Here is a 16,387-nt window from a genome sequence, read left to right as displayed (position 1 = left end):
AAAACCCCAGGACTAAGATGTCCCAAAATACCATGGTAGGTGGGCTGAGGTGGGCCCTGAAGAATCATCATCCAGAATTCAATATATGCTAAACAGTTTGAGTGCTCCTGAGCTGTTTGTTGGGCACCTCAGTGGGCAAATTGGTGTTAGGGTATCCTGACCGCAAAGGAAAGACAAACCCAAACCGGTGACAATGAATGAAGAGTAACTGTTTACCTTATGGTTCTGCATTGTTAAAGGCCTAAGTGCACTAAGAATGGAAGGATATTTCCTTCACTCCCAGACTACAGCTGATATCATACTTAATGGTAAAACACTAGAAGCATTCTCGTTAGTCAGGAATATGATAGGGATGCCTTCCAGTATTGTGCTGAAAATGCTAGCCAGTGCAACAAGGCAAGAAAAGCAAATAGGAGGGGTGCGTTTCTGAAAGGAGATAATAATTAACTTGAAAACTAAGAAAAGAAATCCTGTGGACATCTAATGAATATTCTTAGAAGTAGTGACTATTAAACAAATTAGAACAAATAACATAATGAAAAAGATTTCACTGAGCAGTGTGTGTGTAGGGCATTATGTCAAGGCCTGTGGAAGAGTCACAGGTGAGTAAGAGTTCCTGCTCTTAGGAAGCTCATGGTGTAACTGGGGAAGCAAAGAGCAAAGATATTCCTGGGCAAAGAACAAAATAATATCCCAGGCTGTATGGTGGTTTAGTCATATGTTTGTGGTGTGTGTGGCAGGGTGTAGGGTCAAGGCTGCCCAGAGGAGGGGATTTGAGGACAGCCCCAAGAGGATCCCTGGAGAGTTAGCTCATTGCGGGCAAGGGTCCTGTCCATCTCATTCCTGACATAGCGCATGGTACCTGGTAGACCCTCAGCAAGGGCTGTTGAAGGGAGGAGGAAGGAGAGGAGAAGAGTGGAAGAGGGAGAGGAGTGAGAGAATAAAGGAGGGAAAGAATGCAGGACAGAAAATGGGGAGAGGCATTTCAGAGGTGCCAGTGCAGAGGAAGAGGTGGGTGATACCTGGGGACAGTGACAGCACAGGGCTCTGAACAGGAGAATGAAGCTAGGGCTGGAAGGGCCATGGTAGGCAGTAAGAATGCGAATTTGTTCTCTGGCATGGGAAACAGGGAAAGGGAAGGATATATGGGGAAGGGTAGAAGTGGGATCCTAGGCAGGGGGCTTGTTTGAGAACTGCTAATGTAGTAACACTAGAGTAGGGTGTGGCCCTCCAGTTTGTAGATAGGAACAGAGAGCTGGGGCAGGTAGATGAGCCAGCCTGTGGGATCCTGCCCTGAGCCCAGTGGCTGGGCTGTACAGTCAGGCTGTGCCACCACTGTCTTCTGGGAACCTGCTGGAGGAGTGGAAATGGGGCTTTCTCCCAGTAGGCCTCTGAATGTCTAGTTCATCCCTCCTTCCCCTTCTGCAGGCTCTACCATCCTGGCAGAGCGAGGCATCCCATCACTCCCCTGCTCCCCAGCCTCCACACCAACTTCACCCAGTGCGCTGGGCAGCCGCCTTTCCGACCCCTTGCTCAGCACATGCAGCTCTGGACCTCTGGGCAGCTCTGCTGGCGGTAAGTAGGCTGGTGCCTCCGGTTCCATGATGTCTGTGCCAGACCTACCACTCTAAGCCTCTGTATCAGAGGCTTGCAGCCTCTGTATCAGGGCTCAGACCCTGGAGGACCTGGCATGGGCTCAGTGAACCCTTGCTGGGTGGCAGTTTCTGGGGTGTGTCCCACCCTGCCCCTAGCTGGGTACCTTTTTCCAGCAGACTTAACACAGGGAACACCAAAGGATAACTCAGGAGGGGCCTGCTTTATAAGATCTCAGGCCCCCTTCCTTCTTCCATCCTTCCATGGACACCCTGGCCCTGGGTCTGCATCCCGGGGGTCCAGAAGGATTGCCCAGAGTGTGTGCTCTTCCCTCTTGTGCCCAGGTTGGGTGGTCAGGGTAGACAGGCAGATACCTGTAAATGGGGGTGGAGACAAGAGGCCAGGGGTCTCTCTTCCCATAAACTGAGGCAAGGCCGGGCCCTGCCTTCCCTTGACTGATGTCCCCTTACCCCCAGGGACAGCCCCCAACTCGCCGGTGAGCCTACCTGAGTCGCCAGTGACCCCAGGCACGGGCCAGTGGAGTGATGAGTGCACCATTTGCTATGAGCATGCGGTGGACACGGTCATCTACACATGTGGCCACATGTGTCTCTGCTATGCCTGCGGTCTGCGCCTCAAGAAGGCTGTGCACGCCTGCTGCCCCATCTGCCGCCGCCCCATCAAGGACATCATCAAGACCTACCGTAGCTCCTAGCCCGCCGTGGTGCCCCACCCACACGCCCGCCGCCTCGGACTTCAGCCTAGCTCAGGAGAGGGCCAGGCCCTTCTCTTCTTCCTCATTTTGGAAACTTTAACCTTCTCCATTAAACATGGGAAACCGAGGCCCCTGAAGGTCTGGGGAGAAGGAGGGTATTAGGCATGGAGGTGGGGAAAGCAGCCGATTGCCTGGCAGAGGGGAGGGGAGGAGTCCACACTCTCCCTCTTTTCCATCTCTGCACCAGCTCTTCCCTGCATGCTGAGGGGCTAAACTGGGGTCTCAGCCCATCCTTATCCTTCCTCATCTGGGGCAGATTTCTTGGAGGTCCCTCTAGCCCACTTGGCACCTTTGTGAGAATTAGAAAATGTATCCCTTCCTCTGGGCAGATGCGTTCCTGAGCCAGGGCTTGTAGCCTGGCCAGTGGAGTATATATGGACTGGACTTCAGCTTCCATTTGTTCCCTTAGCCAACTGCTCTTGAGCATTGCACAACCTTCTCAACAGCAGCCCTGGGAAGGCAGCCCTTGAGCTGCTGCCTTACTCTCTGACCTATATACCCACGTTCTTCCTCTCTTACCTGCCCCTTGGGCCTGGCAGCCAAGGGTACAAAGGCCAGTGGGTTCTTCTCACACTAGGCAGGCTGCAGCCTCCATGCCATGTCCCTCTCCCATTCACCAAGGATGGGTGGATGGATAGGTGACAGAAGACTCCAAGTTCTGGGTCCCTGGCCCCATTCCCTGGCAGAGATTTGGAGGGCCCCTTCCTGGCCATAGCCTTTCTGCCCCAAGCATCTCGCTGGATGCTGCCACCCTGGAAGCGGGGTCTCCGTTCTCTCAGAGTCTCTAAGGACAGGTTTGCATCTGTGACCTGTTCTCCTATAGCTCATTGCTATCTTGGACCTGGCTGAGAGGCTGTCATGTCTCCAGGAGAGGCCAGGGCCCTGGGTTAAGGGTGGCAGAGTGGGTGTAGGGGAGTTCCCTACTGTAAGACCAGCCTTCTTCTCTATTTTTATTTATTTATTTATTTGGTTTGTGGGGTTTTTTTGGGGGGGAGGGTTCACATCCCTTGGACTCCTAGAAATGCTGCTATTGTGTGTGGGGTGCCTAGTGAGAGGAGGCACCAAAGGTTGTCATTAATCTCCCCCAGACCAGCTCAGCTTACCATGAATTAGAACTCTATAAAAAGGGGCTGTATTGGGAGGCCTCCTGGCAAATTGTGTCCATTTTATAGAGAGACAAACTGAGCCTCCTTAATGTCCTGGGGGTGGTGGGTCGGCCAGAACCATGGAGTGCCCTCCTCCTTGGGCTGGAGCAGGGCTATCATAGTTGGCTTCAGTATATCCAGAGTCCCAGGAGCTCCCCACCTCACAAGGACATAAAAAGTTGTGGGAAGGTTGAGGGAGTAGAGCTCAGCTTGCCCCAGGGAACAGAGCTGGGGGAGCCTAGTCATAGTAGGGGCAGGAGAGGCTTAGGAGAAGCTGTTCTTAGGCTCTCCACCCCCAGGAAAGGTAGGAAGGGAAGGGGCTGGGTCCCAGCACCTCTGGGCTCTTACTCCTGGTTCTGGGGGCGGGAGTGACCCCCACCTGCTCTTGGACTACAGTCAGCTCAGCCTTGCCTGCCCTGTCCTGATAGGCTGTGGGTGGGGCCAGCTGTCTGAGCTTTGGCCTAGTCAACCCCCAGCCTCCCAGCCCTCTGCCCACTCAGGTGGCTTTTTGCGCCTGTCAGAATGCTTCTCCCAGTAGCTGGCAGAGCATGGGATTCTAGACCTGGCCATTGACCAGCTGTGTGTCCCTGGCCAGGTCATAGCCTCTCTGAGCCTCAGCTGCCACCTCCTGTAAAATGATTGCTTGGGGATGTGTGTGACTTAAGGGTTCTCTGGTGAGGGGCTGCTACAAGGTGGGGTGGTGGGACAGCCCTGGGGGTCAGGACACCAGCTGGGCCTTTGTCTGCTCCTGTCTTTGAGTGGGCCTTTGAGAAGTTGTGGTTCCAATATAGGTCTGTACTCCCCAGTTACCCCAGGGACCCCCTTCTGTGGGAACGGGGTGGGGTAGGGCAGATGGTGGCTCCGTCTAGTCAGGGGTCCCATCTCAGAGGCCAGGCAAGGCCTTAAGTGCCAGGGACTGTCTGGCCTGAGGGCTGGGAGAGGGAGCCATCTGTCCCATTGTCTGTTAGTGGGGGGATAGTTGCTGCCTCCTCTGTGAACTTGGGTCGCTGTGATTGTGAATAAAGGTGATTTCGTACCAGCCGATGGGCTATGGTCTGCAGTGTGGCGGCTGGAGAGGGTGTGTGTGTGTGTGTGTGTGTGGCGGAGGATCAGGTGTCCTGGATATGGAGGGAAGTCAACAATCAGGGGCAACTGCCTGGAGTTGGGGGGCTGGAGCATGACCTGCCTGGAGCTGGGGGGCTGGAGCATGACCTGGGGCTTGGACAGGTAAGGGCCAGAATGCCAGGTGAGCCTTGTAAGTTGAAAGGGAGAAGCCACCGCCCTTTGGTGGCCTCAGGTCTAGGGTCTGTGAGGGGCAGTGTTGGTTGGGGCAGGAGCAGCTGGAATCAATGAGGCCTGCTCAGCTTCCTCTTAAGGTTGAGCTGGGCCCGCACCTGGCCCACCCTTTTTGGGTGGCAGCGCCACCTAGGGGCTGATGGCTGGGTGACAGGCCCTCCACTCTAGTCTGCCAGAGGCTGTGCTGTGCTCTGCGGGACCAGGACCTGCCCCTCCCTGGCCCCAGGCCCACCGGTACTCCCACTGGTGGGTAAGGAGGCCTACACGAAATGGGTGGCACAGCTGGGCAGTAAAGGGAAGCCTCTGGCCAGGGACCTTTAGGGAACTGTCCTGGGTGTGTGGAGTACATCTGTTTGGCTGCAAAAGCTAGAGGCACAATTTGGTAATCATGCTCATTTGGTGGGGCTGCCTCAGAGACACATGGGATGGCCCCCTTCCTGCCCTCTGCCCTGGGGGGGGGATGCTCTGGCTGCCCAGCCTCTGCCTAGCCTTTAATATCTGTGGGCTGCTCCATATATCAGGACTGCCCAGCCCTGTTTACTGGCGTCTAGCAAAAGTAGGGGAGGGTTGGCTCCAAGCCGAGGGTCCTGTTAGGTCCATTGAATGTGGGCCTTTGGTCCTAAGGTCTCTATCTCTTTTGAAGCCTTGGCTACTGCCCTGGAAGCCTCCCAAAGGTGGATAATGGGGGGAAGAGCCTGGACACGATTTTCACCAATAACAGTGGGACTTTACCTGCCTCCCCCAGATCTCCAATATTCACAGAGGGTCCTGGATCCTGCAGGTCATACTGCATTTGGGATAATCTGGCTTTTGCCACTCAGATGCATGGGTTTTCTGGTGGCAGGGAGAATTAAGAAGTGATTCTCTTCAGTTAAAAAGGCCAAAAACTTTATTTAGTTTTCAGGGAAATACAAGATGCATGTAAACATAACCAAAATACAAAACAAAACAACTCAAATCTTATGGTCTAGAAGCATGCCAAGACAGAGTATTTTCTGCAGACCAAAGAGTCCCGTCAAAATGATAAAGGACACCTGGAAAGTGGCAGGCCAAAGGGCTGGGTCCCTTCTCCCAAGGACACTGCATTTTGTGAGGAGAACAATTAAAAAAAAAAGCCACTATTAAGAATATTAGAAACATGGGGATAGTTTAGCACCACCATTGATCTGGGAAATTTTTTAGCACTCAAACTGATTGCACTGAATTCAATGTCCTTTCTCTTCTGACGGGAGAAGAGGGAACTACTTTCTCCTGAGCCCTTGAGGAGCTGGGAGGTGTTAGACACCAAGAGGAAGTCTCCCAAAGTCCTGGAGCCCTAGAGAGACCCGGCAGTTGACACACAACACACAGTCTACAAACTCAAACTTCGGGGACTTGCCGCATCTCCTTCATGCAGAAGTTACCTTCCTGCAGACCTCTCAGTAACTGGCAGTAAAACCCTTTTCCTATCTTGTGTCCTGGATTTAAAGAAAACCTGTTGTAGAAAACAAGTTGCAGATTCAAGAACGGTGGCTCTGTTTACCCTTCTTTCTTTGAAATAAACTTAAGAGCAGTGTGCCTTGGTCATAGGCCATTAAGAATGAAAGGGCACATCCACAGGGGAGTGTGCACTGTGCCCCATGTAAGGCAGCCCAGCGAGGCAGCTCAGCAAATGAATAACCACAGGTATCATCAAAGATACTCAGCAACAACTAGTGACAACAGAACAAATGAGCTTGCCTTCCTCCCATATATACTTGATGCTGTCTGGACCCCAAGGTGCCAGTTTTGGGGTGGGTGGGTCCTTAATTCTTTAGTAATGTGGATGGTTCTCTTTCCACAGAGCTCTACATCGAGATTCTCCAAGACTGGACACATAGATATATAAACTCTGAGATACCCCCACACAAGGACATAGTCCCATTCTGGGCTTGTAGATCCATATTTGTACAGACGTTCAATGGTCACTGGTCTCTGATTCAAGCAATTTGAGAAGCTGGCTCTGGATTGGACAAGGTGGGGTGGTCAAAACCAGCTGGGAACCTGGGAGATGGGTAAGTGTTCTGACGCTAGAGCCTCCCACCTCAAGGATCGGTCTGTTGTTGGTGACCTCTCCTTTCCACTAAGTGCATCAATGACCATTAAGAACTTGCTAGGGACCCAGTTTGTGGCTCAGCAAGTAGCTGTTTCTGCAGGCTAGCTACTTCTATCAGCCCAAATCTTGGGGCTTTCCCAACCTGCTCTGGCTGGTCCCTTGGGTACTGAATCACTAAATTCCCTCCCTACCTGCTCTCTTCTTCCTAAAACACTCAGAATTGACTTCTTTCTTTCTAATAAAGACAAGCCACCTGACTCCAAACCCTTTCTCAGACTCCTCACACTTTTCCCTTTCTGCCTAGAAGACATCATCTCCTGGAAGCCACCATCCCAGACTAGGGGCTATAAGCCCCAGCCACCGCAACATGCACACACTAGCTTGCTGACATGCCTCTCACTCACTTCCAACGTGCTCAACCCATTCTTTTGCTTTAAAACAATTGTTCCTCCCTCTCATCTCCAGCCCATCAGCTAGGATGAACTGGAAGCAAACAATGGACTTCAGCACAGGGACCCATTCTCTAAGGCCACTGAGTTCTAGGACTGGGATGGGAGAGCGCGCTGATTGTCAAGGTCAAGTGCGAACTCAAGATTTAAAATACAGGATTGGGGAAGGGGGATCACATGGTAATCCCAACCTCATAGGCAGGCTGGGATCAGGCCTTGGAAGGGAGATCCCTTTACCCAGTCTGTATGCACCAACATGCTCAACTTCTGGCCTGGGGACCCAGGTGCACAGGACAAAACAAGAGGGAAGCTAAATCAGTGGGGCTGTTTTCCTGAAACGAGGTTATAGGTCATTGACCCCATCAGAGCTTAACCACAGAAGCTGCCCCAGAGATCATGATTTTGGCAAAAAGGTCAGGAAGGTTAGAACATTTCCCATGATGCACATTCATCTTTCCACAGTCAGGTCTGCTGAGCTCACCAGGAGCAAGTTCTCACCCTGAGCAGCCTGAACCACACTCAAAACACAAGGACTGAGGGCAGCAGTGGTGTATTACATGGGGACCTCCACAGTGATGGCATGCAGGACAGTGGGGGAGGCAGCCTGGAGACGACACAGCCTGGCGGTGACCTGCTGCTGCCACCTCAGCACTTCCACATCCAGTGGCCTCACTTTTCCACATCTTCAGTATGGACCCCGGGACGATGGCCTAGGCTGCTTCTGCTAGATCTGTTAATGCCAGTGTGAAATTTCCAACTAAATACTTAATAATTACAAGAAAAAAGAAAAAAGAACAAAACACATTGCACTCTCCAGCCAGAACTATGTGTGTGAACAGCACACACACTTGCTGCCAGAAGCTGTGAGTCCCATGGGGCCTGCCCAATGCCAAGAACTTGTTCGTGGAGACAGCTTGCCCAGTATTTTTTTTCTCTAACCCCGTGTTATTTAGTTCAAGTGGGAAATTACCAACACCCGCGCACGCGTGCGCGCGCACGCGCACACACACACACACACACACACACACACACACAGAAAAGCACTTTCTGAACACATGACCCTCAAAAAAGTGAGGGAATCTTAATTCTTTAGTGATGTGGTTGGTTCTCTTTCCAGAGAGCTCTGCATCGAGATTCTCAGACTGGACACACAGATGTATATACTGAGACACCCCACCAGGGACACAGCCCCCCTCTGGGCTTGTAGATCCATATTTGTACAGAAATTCAAACAGAGGGGTTGGAGCAGCAAGTGTACAGTACTAGAGGTGGAGGGGACAAGCCACCAAGGACGTCCCTGTCGCCCTGAGGGGCAGAGCTCTAAGGGCTTGGACCCTGAGACTTCCCATCCTGCTGCTTTCTCTACCGGCACCAAGTTAGGAGGCCGGCTTGGTACCTGTTGTGGGAAGTCCTGTCAGCAGGGACCTAAGTGGGCCTCAGGTGCTTCTCCGAGACCCTCCGGGGACTGCCGGGATGTTCAGCAGAGGCGGGGCTCACTCCTCAGCTGAAGGCATTGAGATGAATGGGTGGCCCGGGCTCAGCACGAGACCCAGAGCAGGCTTGTGGAAACTCGTGTCTCACTGGGGTGTGTAGGGCTCAAGGCGCCCACATCCCCAAAAAGGATTTGGTTATACCTAGGTTTCCTGCCCATAAACCGAACTGAGGTTATGTAGTTTTAGAAAGACTCAACATACATCAAAAGGATCATGGCCCAAACATCGGGAGACTGGGGTGAGAGAGGGCTGCTGGGTGACTTTTAGGACAGGGCTTTCTGAGCAGCTGGCTGAAAACAACATGAAAACAAGGAATGATTCCTGGATGTCCTTGCTCCTCTCAGAGGGCTGGGGCCCTGGGAGGCCAGCAGCCCCATGCCACTTCCCTGAATCCCTTTTTCTGGGTGGATGACACCCAACAGAAAAGGGGCTGCCCTCTGGTGGTGGGGAACCCCTGCCATCTGCCAGGAAAGAGGGAGAGGGGAGGAGGGGTAAAAATCAATACCCAGGAGGTCAACTGTTCCACTGCTAGGACTCCTCCCAGCAGCCCCTCCTGCCTGCCTCCCTCTACCGACAGACTGGGCCACTGGATCTCCTGCCACTGTCCCAGTAAGCGCTGGCATCCCTCTTGAATATTGCACTTTTCCTGTCTCTCAGATTGTTTTCATTTTCGGTTGAGAATGCAAAGTATTTGGAGGGAGTAGGGGAAGTGAGTAACCTTAAAGAAATAATATATTAGTTAAATACAAAAACAGGAAAAGTAGGGGTTACTTTATCTTTTTTCCCCCTTAAACTACCAAATCGAGTTCTAAACTTAAATAGTTCTACACCTACTCTGCAAATACTAGTAATATGAAAATAATGCTTGACCGAAAATTCCCTTGTCTTTTTCCTTAGATGATAAAAGTAGTAACATGCCTTGCTGAGGAAAGCGATGGATATAAATGCCAGTAAAATATGCTGCTCTAACATCTGAAACTGATTAGAACGATTCTATATAATGCCTTCGTCAAGATGGAGAGCTAAGGAGTAGGAGAAGGGAGGCCTCTGGGGCCAGGCTCGGAAGAGCAGGGAGGGAGGAAATGAAAACAAGGCCGGCAAGACGGCCCAGCCACAGCGAGGCACACAGATGGCACACTTGCTGTTCAGGGCTGCCCCTTCCAGGTCCCTCTTGCTGCCGCCAGGGTCTCTTGGCTTAGTGGGAACAGCATGGTGAAGCCAGGGAGCCCAGCCAGGCCTGCTGTCACAGTGGGAGAGATGAAGACATTTTTTTCCCTTGTAATTAAAAGAAAAAAGTCTTAAAACTGAAAGGAAAAAAGCACCAAATGATGCATCTTCAGGCATTATATAAACCTCAATAATGACCTCAGAAGGGCTCATTATATTAAAGTTGCAGTATACAGCAATACATGTCATTTCACATTTTCAATCGCAACTAATGGAAAACTAGGTTTGGACACTGCTGAGATTTCATTTTTCTTTTTCCTTTTTTAGTCCGATCTGGTTTTCCTCCAGATGGGTCTGAGCCATAGGCCTCTCCCTTCTCCACCCGCTGCAGGCAGTACCCTCCATCGCAAAGCAGCTCAGTAGCTTTAGGGAAGGCTCTCTTGCCCTGGCTAGGGCTAGGAGTCCAGGGGCACAAGGCCTGGCATCCCCTGGCCATGTCTGAGAGGGACTGGCATGCACCCTTCTTGCTTCAAGTATCAATATTCTCTTTGGGTTTGCAGGGTTTGTGCTGTGCTGTACATTAGGGGGTGATGGTGAGGGGTGAGGGGTGGAGACGGGGCCTAGCAATCCCTGGTCCCTGCCCAAATGTACATGCTGTCACCAGGTGGCAACATTTCTCCACTTTTCTTGGATGCCTGAGCAACTCCCCGGCCATCCTTAGGGCTGGATGGCACAGTGTAAACATGATGACCACATGATAAACTATAATGGGGCGGGAAGGAGTGCAAGGATTGCCGCAGGGGGGGCGGTCCCGTCCTAGCTGTGTGATTTTGGGAAAGTCATTTCCTGTCCTTGGGCTGCAGGAACAGGAGGGGATGGGATGGAGTGACTTTCAGGCTCATGACTCTCTCTCTTAGAGCACTGGGGATTGAGGAGATAGGGTCCTTGGGGGTTGGAAGAATGTGGTCCTTGTGAGCAGAGAGTCCCACAGGCAGTGCAGACAGCGAGGAAGGGCAGGGAAAGGCAGGCTCTGGGGAGCACTGTGGTCCAGTCCAACTGAGATGCTGTGCTTGACAGGTGCGTCCTGCACTCCTTTCCTGGCCTGGCTGGCAGGTCATTGATTGAACTGGCTCAGTGCAGATGTTTGAGGAGTGAGGCCGTAGGGCCCTCCCCCTTGGAAGATAGCTACGTGGAAGGTCCTTTAACCCGACAGTCACTCTACTTTTAAATCTTATTTTAAATAATCATAAATTACTTTTTTTTTCTTTCAATAAATATGTGCTGTTTAAAAATGAGAAAAGTATATACTGCATCTTTAAGTAATGCACTTTGCTCTCTGGGTTTCTTTCCATTCCACCTTATTAAAGTGCATTAATTAAAAAATAATGAACCACTTCTTTATCATTATTGTTCAAATAAGTCCAAATAATATTAATATGAAGATACTAAACCACTACCATTAGTACTGCAATCTAGCAGATTAACTCAACATCCTGCTCTATTTAATACTGTCCAGCAGAAAATAACTAATTTCAGTTTTAACAAACTCACAAAAAAGGAAACGAAATCTTACCATGGCCCTTCAACAAAGAACATGAGCAGTTGGCTATAGCTGCCAGACATCAGTGTATGGCGGGGGAGGCGGGCTCAGGGGAATCCCCAGGCAAGGCCCCAGGGATCTGGGGGGCAGGTGGGTATCAACAGCTAGAGACGCTGGGTCCCGTGCTGATCATCAGGCAGCATATCCTGCCTGGGTGGGGAACAGGGGTGGATGGGGGGGGCCTTTCCTCATTCGTAGAAAATAACCCTTAGTCCAGGATTCTGGCAGCTGAATCGGTGGCTGTGAAGCCCGCTCTGTCCAAAAGCAAAGGCACGTGTGGAGATCCACTCCCAGCAAAGAGTGAGTCCTTGGGGAAGCTGCTTCGGCTTCTGGAGGGTCCCCTTTGAAACATCAACGATTGAAAGACACAACCCAACATTGACAGAGACTTTATTCTCTCCCTTCTCTCTTCACAGGGGCACTGCCCCTCAGGAAGACCAGATCGCCTCCCGGCCTGGGGATCCTCCATTTTCTCGGGCAACTGTGGTATTGTTTGCAGGCCGGTGGGGTGGCGGTGGTGTTTGCTCAGCTGGAGTCCCCTCAGCCCTTGGGGGGGGCAATGGCTGCTTCTCCCCAGTTCACGTGTAAGGCTTTGGTCCTGCCCAGTGGGAGAATGTTTGCAGAATGACGCTCACCCAGCAGCCTGCAAACTGCCTTGTTTCCTGAACAGTGCCCTCCTCCCTCCTGGGGAGGGTCCGCCCCACCGAGGTAGGGTAAGAACCAGAAGAGCAGTCTCTCTGCTTTGCCATGCCTGGGACCTGGGGCTTCTCCAGCCTCCAATCCCTCCAGCAAGCGCCATGCTCAGGTACTGTCCACACAGTGGAAACCAAATGAAACGACTTTGACTTGTGGAGGGGAAGCATGTTGGACATAAACAAAACCAACAACCTCCCCAGAGACAGAAGAGCCTTATCCACCACCCACACTGTCCCTCATGAGGCTGACGGCCCTTAGGCTCCCAAACAACCCCTAAAATAAGACCAAAACCCAAAGCCCGACGCAGAAGATCCAAGTCAATAAACCTCTCCCAAAGTATGCAAAGAACTGCCACCGAGAAATATCCCAAATAAAGCCAGTGCAGAATGTGGAGAATGGGGCCTCGCCCACCCGTGCTGTAACCCCTGGGGCTGGTGGTCTCCACAGGTGCCCTGGGCAGGGCAGGCTCGCTCCTCAAGGCCAGGGGCAGTGACAGCTAAGAAAGGTAGTCCTTCCTGGACCCCGGGCATCTGCTCTCTCTCCAGCTCACTGACACTGACAGTGGCCTGGCCCAGGGACAGGCTGAGCTCACAGGAGATGCCTCCAAGCCCCAGAGCCAGCAGTGTCTTCTACCACACCCTTGTGGTGGGCAGTCACAATCCCTGGGAAACCAGCACAGTGCCCAAATACTGGTTAGGGTGATATAAAGGCTACCTTGGTGGCAAGATGCCAGCAACTGAAACCGGTCTACACAAGGGCAGGACATGGGAGGCCCCCACGACCACATCTTTTCCAGATTTGCAGCCAAGGCACAATTGGGACTTCCCACATGGCTTGTCCCAAATGGCACGGAGTCCATCAGTGAAGTCACCAAGGTGCCCTTGTGGGGCTCAGCTCTCTTGCTTTGGTCGCAGGCCCAGGGCTCCCCTGCTCATTCCCCTCCCTGCTCAGGGTGGGTCCCCACCAGACCCTACCCTCCAGCTTGGAGGGCCAGCATGGAGAGGAGCATCTCTGAGGTCACACATTCTGCAGGGTTTAAAGTTGTCCCCCCACCCCTCCCATTTTCCCTTTTCCTTCTGTCTTCATCTCACAGCTCATCCACACTAAGGCTGCCCACCCCTGCCCTGTTAGTTCTTTTTCTCCAGGTAGTTAGAAGGTACCCAGCCTTTGAAGGGCTTCACCCCATCCAGGATCTGGCAGTACCACCAGCCATTGGGGTTCCTCTCCAGGACTTCCATGGAGACTCCCTCCTGGAAGCCTGCTGTCTCCTCATCCCCCTCATAGTCCGCAATTGAGACATACACATCTTTGAGGTTGTTGTGGATGAACTGGGACTTCTCAATGGGCTTGGGGCGCACGGGGGACACGGGGATGCCATTGCGCTGGGTGGGCAGCAGAGGTGTGTCTGAGCCCTGGCTGGGGGCCCTTTCAGCCAGGCGGCCCTTGGGCTCGGCGGCAGCTGAGCGCGCAGTGCTGAAGGAGGAATTCCGGCGGACACCTCGGAGGCCATCGGTGGCCGTGAGCGACTCATTCCTCCTCAGAGCACAGGACAGGTTGCTGTCCTTGGGTGGTGGGGATGCGAACACTGACTGGGGCCTCACTGCCACCTGCCGCACACCGTTCCTCATCTTCACTGCCCCGGCAGCTGAGGTCTTGCTGAAGCCCCCGGGAGGCTTGGAGGGGATGGGGGGTGTGGCCCTCTTGTTCTGGTTGACGGTGTTCAGAGCTTGGACCCGCCTCTCGATCTTCTCCAGGCTGTCTGACTTGCCCTCGTGCTGCTTGCTCTTGCTGGTTATGGCGTCTGGCTCTTGGCCAGAGGGGTCGGGTTGCTCATTCTCGCCAAGCACCAAGTAGTGGGAAGGGGCCCAGCCCTCTAGCTCCCCAAACCTCACGTACCACCAGCCACTTTCCAGCTTCTCTAGCACCTGTACCTCCACGCCTGCGGGGAAGCTGATCTCTGAGTCCTGGACCTTCTGGTAGGCACTGCATGTCCTGTAGTTGGTGGCCTGCCCTTCCAGTCCCTTTTTGGTGGGACAAGGGGATGTGGTAGCTGGGAGGGTGATGAGGTCAGCCGAGCCTCTCCTGGACCCCTCATTGGGACCTTCAAAGGCTGTCTTGGGGGGCAGCTCTGAATCCTCGCTCTTTGAGCCTGTGAGGCCACCCCGGAGCTGGCCTGTGGGTCTCAGCTGGCGCCGTAAAGTGCTAATGTCCATCTTCTCTTGACTTTGGGACTCTGTTCGGTTCAGGAATGGCTTGGGTCGGACTGATGGCTTGGCCCGGGCACAGGAAGTCAGGCCAGCCTTCAGCTCAGCATCCTTCTTTGCCCCCACCTTGGGAGTGCCACGGATGCCTGCGTCCGAGGCAGAACGAGGCTTCAGGTCGCCACTGTTCTTGGACAAGGAGGAGGAGGAGGAGGAGGAGGAGGAGCAGGTGGTGTTGATGGTGATGGATGAGGAAAAGGAGGACGAGGAGTGGTTCTTCCCTAATTCTGCCTGGGCATTCTTCTCTACCTTGAGCTTCAGGAGTGATGACGATTTAGGGGAGCCTGATTTGGGGGAGTTTTTCCTGGCAAGGGACAGTGGGGAGCCCCCTGGGGAGTCACTGTCCCGGGAGGAGCATCTTGCTGACAAAGTGTCCTCTGCACATGGCCGGAAACCCTCGTTCTCGTAGATGGTTTCCTCTTCCAGAGCCACATCCTCCGAAGACCCCCCAACCCTGAAGTGGGCCCGCTGCAGCGAGGAGACAGGCGAGGGCCTGTGGGGCTGCGCGGGCTGCTTATCCCCTGCGCCGCTCTCCTCTGTGGGCTCCTCACTTGGCTCCGGCTCTGAGTCAAAGCCAAAGGCAGGGATGTCGTACTCGGGCTCCTCGTACCTGAGTTTCAGTGGGGAGTCCCGGCTCTCGCTGGCACCGGCTGGGCCCTCCTCGGCCTCCCTGGGCTTGCTGGGGGGCGCTGGCGGGGGGACCTTGGGTCTGGTCAGCGTGCTTGTACGACGGCTCAGGTTAGGCTTCTTGCGCTTATCAATGTATGATGCAGGGGCCCAGCCCTCCTTCTCACCGATCTGCACATACCACCAGCCACCAGAGTTCTTATCGATGACCTGGGGGAACAGGATGGGCAGGCTAGTGAGTTGGGAGGATTGTTGGACCCTAAATTGTGCTGAGCTAACAGCCTCATACTTTGGCTTTAGCAGACATTATTTCCATTTTACAGATGAGCAAATTAAGCCACTGAGTAAGTGGCCCAGGACCCAATATGGTGAAGGATGGCCCAGAATTCAAACCCAGGGCTCTATCATCTCCTGGTTACGGGGGCTTCCCTCTCCAAGACTCTTTCTCCTGGTGTCCCAAGTCTCCATCAACACCGTGATCTAGCTGGCCTCCTCTACAGAACCCTACTTCTCTTCACCCTAAGCTACTGCATTTAGAAGATACTTAGAAGTGTTCCTAGTGCCTACAAACCCCAGCTTGCCAAGGACCCATATGTATAAAAGACAGCTATTCTTTCACTTCTGCTTTCCTCCTACTCCCAGTACTATTAGGTCCTCCCTTGGTGACCCTGGAGAGGGTCAAAAGAGAACGGGAAGATACAGGTGAGTTGAAGTGGGAGGAATAGTCTGAGGCCAGAGCTTCCCTGAGACCACCCCCTGGCATTTCCATGGCCTGATGGTCATTTCACTGCATGTGTAATCCCACTAGCTAAAAAGATTTGGGTTGAATGGTTTCTTGTGGGAAGGATGAGTGGCCTTCAATCATTTCCATGTTAGTATAAACTAATTCAAGAAGTTTCTTTCTTAACTGCTATTTTAGATTGACTAAAGGCCAGGAGAGTGGTAGAGACTGTGCTGCAGTTCATTTGGATTGGGGAACATAAAGGGAAGATAATCTTGGATTGTGGGAAAGTCCTGGAGAAAGAGGTACTGGGTAAGGAAAGAGGAAGCATGAAAAATCTGGCACTAGGGGATGAGGGGCAAGGAAAGAAGAGAGGATAGAGACGGCCAAAGGCAGACTCTGCTGGAGACCAGCCCTCTGTAGCCCCCACTAAAAAATAAAGATTTTTTTCCCCATAGTTTAGTCCTTCCTATATTCCATCATTCACCCT

The 16,387-nt window shown here is 52.8% G+C and overlaps 2 protein-coding genes across 10 annotated transcripts in view; one reads left to right on the top strand and one right to left on the bottom strand.

The window, feature by feature from the left end:
• The window catches only part of NEURL1 (neuralized E3 ubiquitin protein ligase 1), a 91,928-nt gene extending 87,373 nt beyond the window's left edge, over nucleotides 1-4,555 (top strand). For all 3 annotated transcript variants that reach the window (XM_017660109.3, XM_017660111.3, XM_017660112.3), the window contains exons 5-6: nucleotides 1,429-1,575; nucleotides 2,070-4,555. In XM_017660109.3, coding sequence (XP_017515598.1) covers nucleotides 1,429-1,575; nucleotides 2,070-2,308 — 386 coding nt within the window. In that variant the 3' untranslated portion in view covers nucleotides 2,309-4,555. The remainder of the gene's footprint in view (nucleotides 1-1,428; nucleotides 1,576-2,069) is intronic.
• A 7,411-nt stretch (nucleotides 4,556-11,966) lies between these two features.
• Nucleotides 11,967-16,387, bottom strand: part of SH3PXD2A (SH3 and PX domains 2A) — a 221,233-nt gene continuing 216,812 nt past the window's right edge. For all 7 annotated transcript variants that reach the window (XM_037001249.2, XM_037001247.2, XM_037001248.2 and 4 more), the window contains one exon: nucleotides 11,967-15,386. In XM_037001249.2, coding sequence (XP_036857144.2) covers nucleotides 13,416-15,386 — 1,971 coding nt within the window. In that variant the 3' untranslated portion in view covers nucleotides 11,967-13,415. The remainder of the gene's footprint in view (nucleotides 15,387-16,387) is intronic.

The sequence above is a fragment of the Manis javanica genome, chromosome 7 (genome assembly GCF_040802235.1).
Source record: "Manis javanica isolate MJ-LG chromosome 7, MJ_LKY, whole genome shotgun sequence".
NCBI lineage: Eukaryota > Metazoa > Chordata > Mammalia > Pholidota > Manidae > Manis > Manis javanica.
Note: the sequence above shows the minus strand (reverse complement) of the source record. Positions and strands in the feature narration are given on the sequence as shown.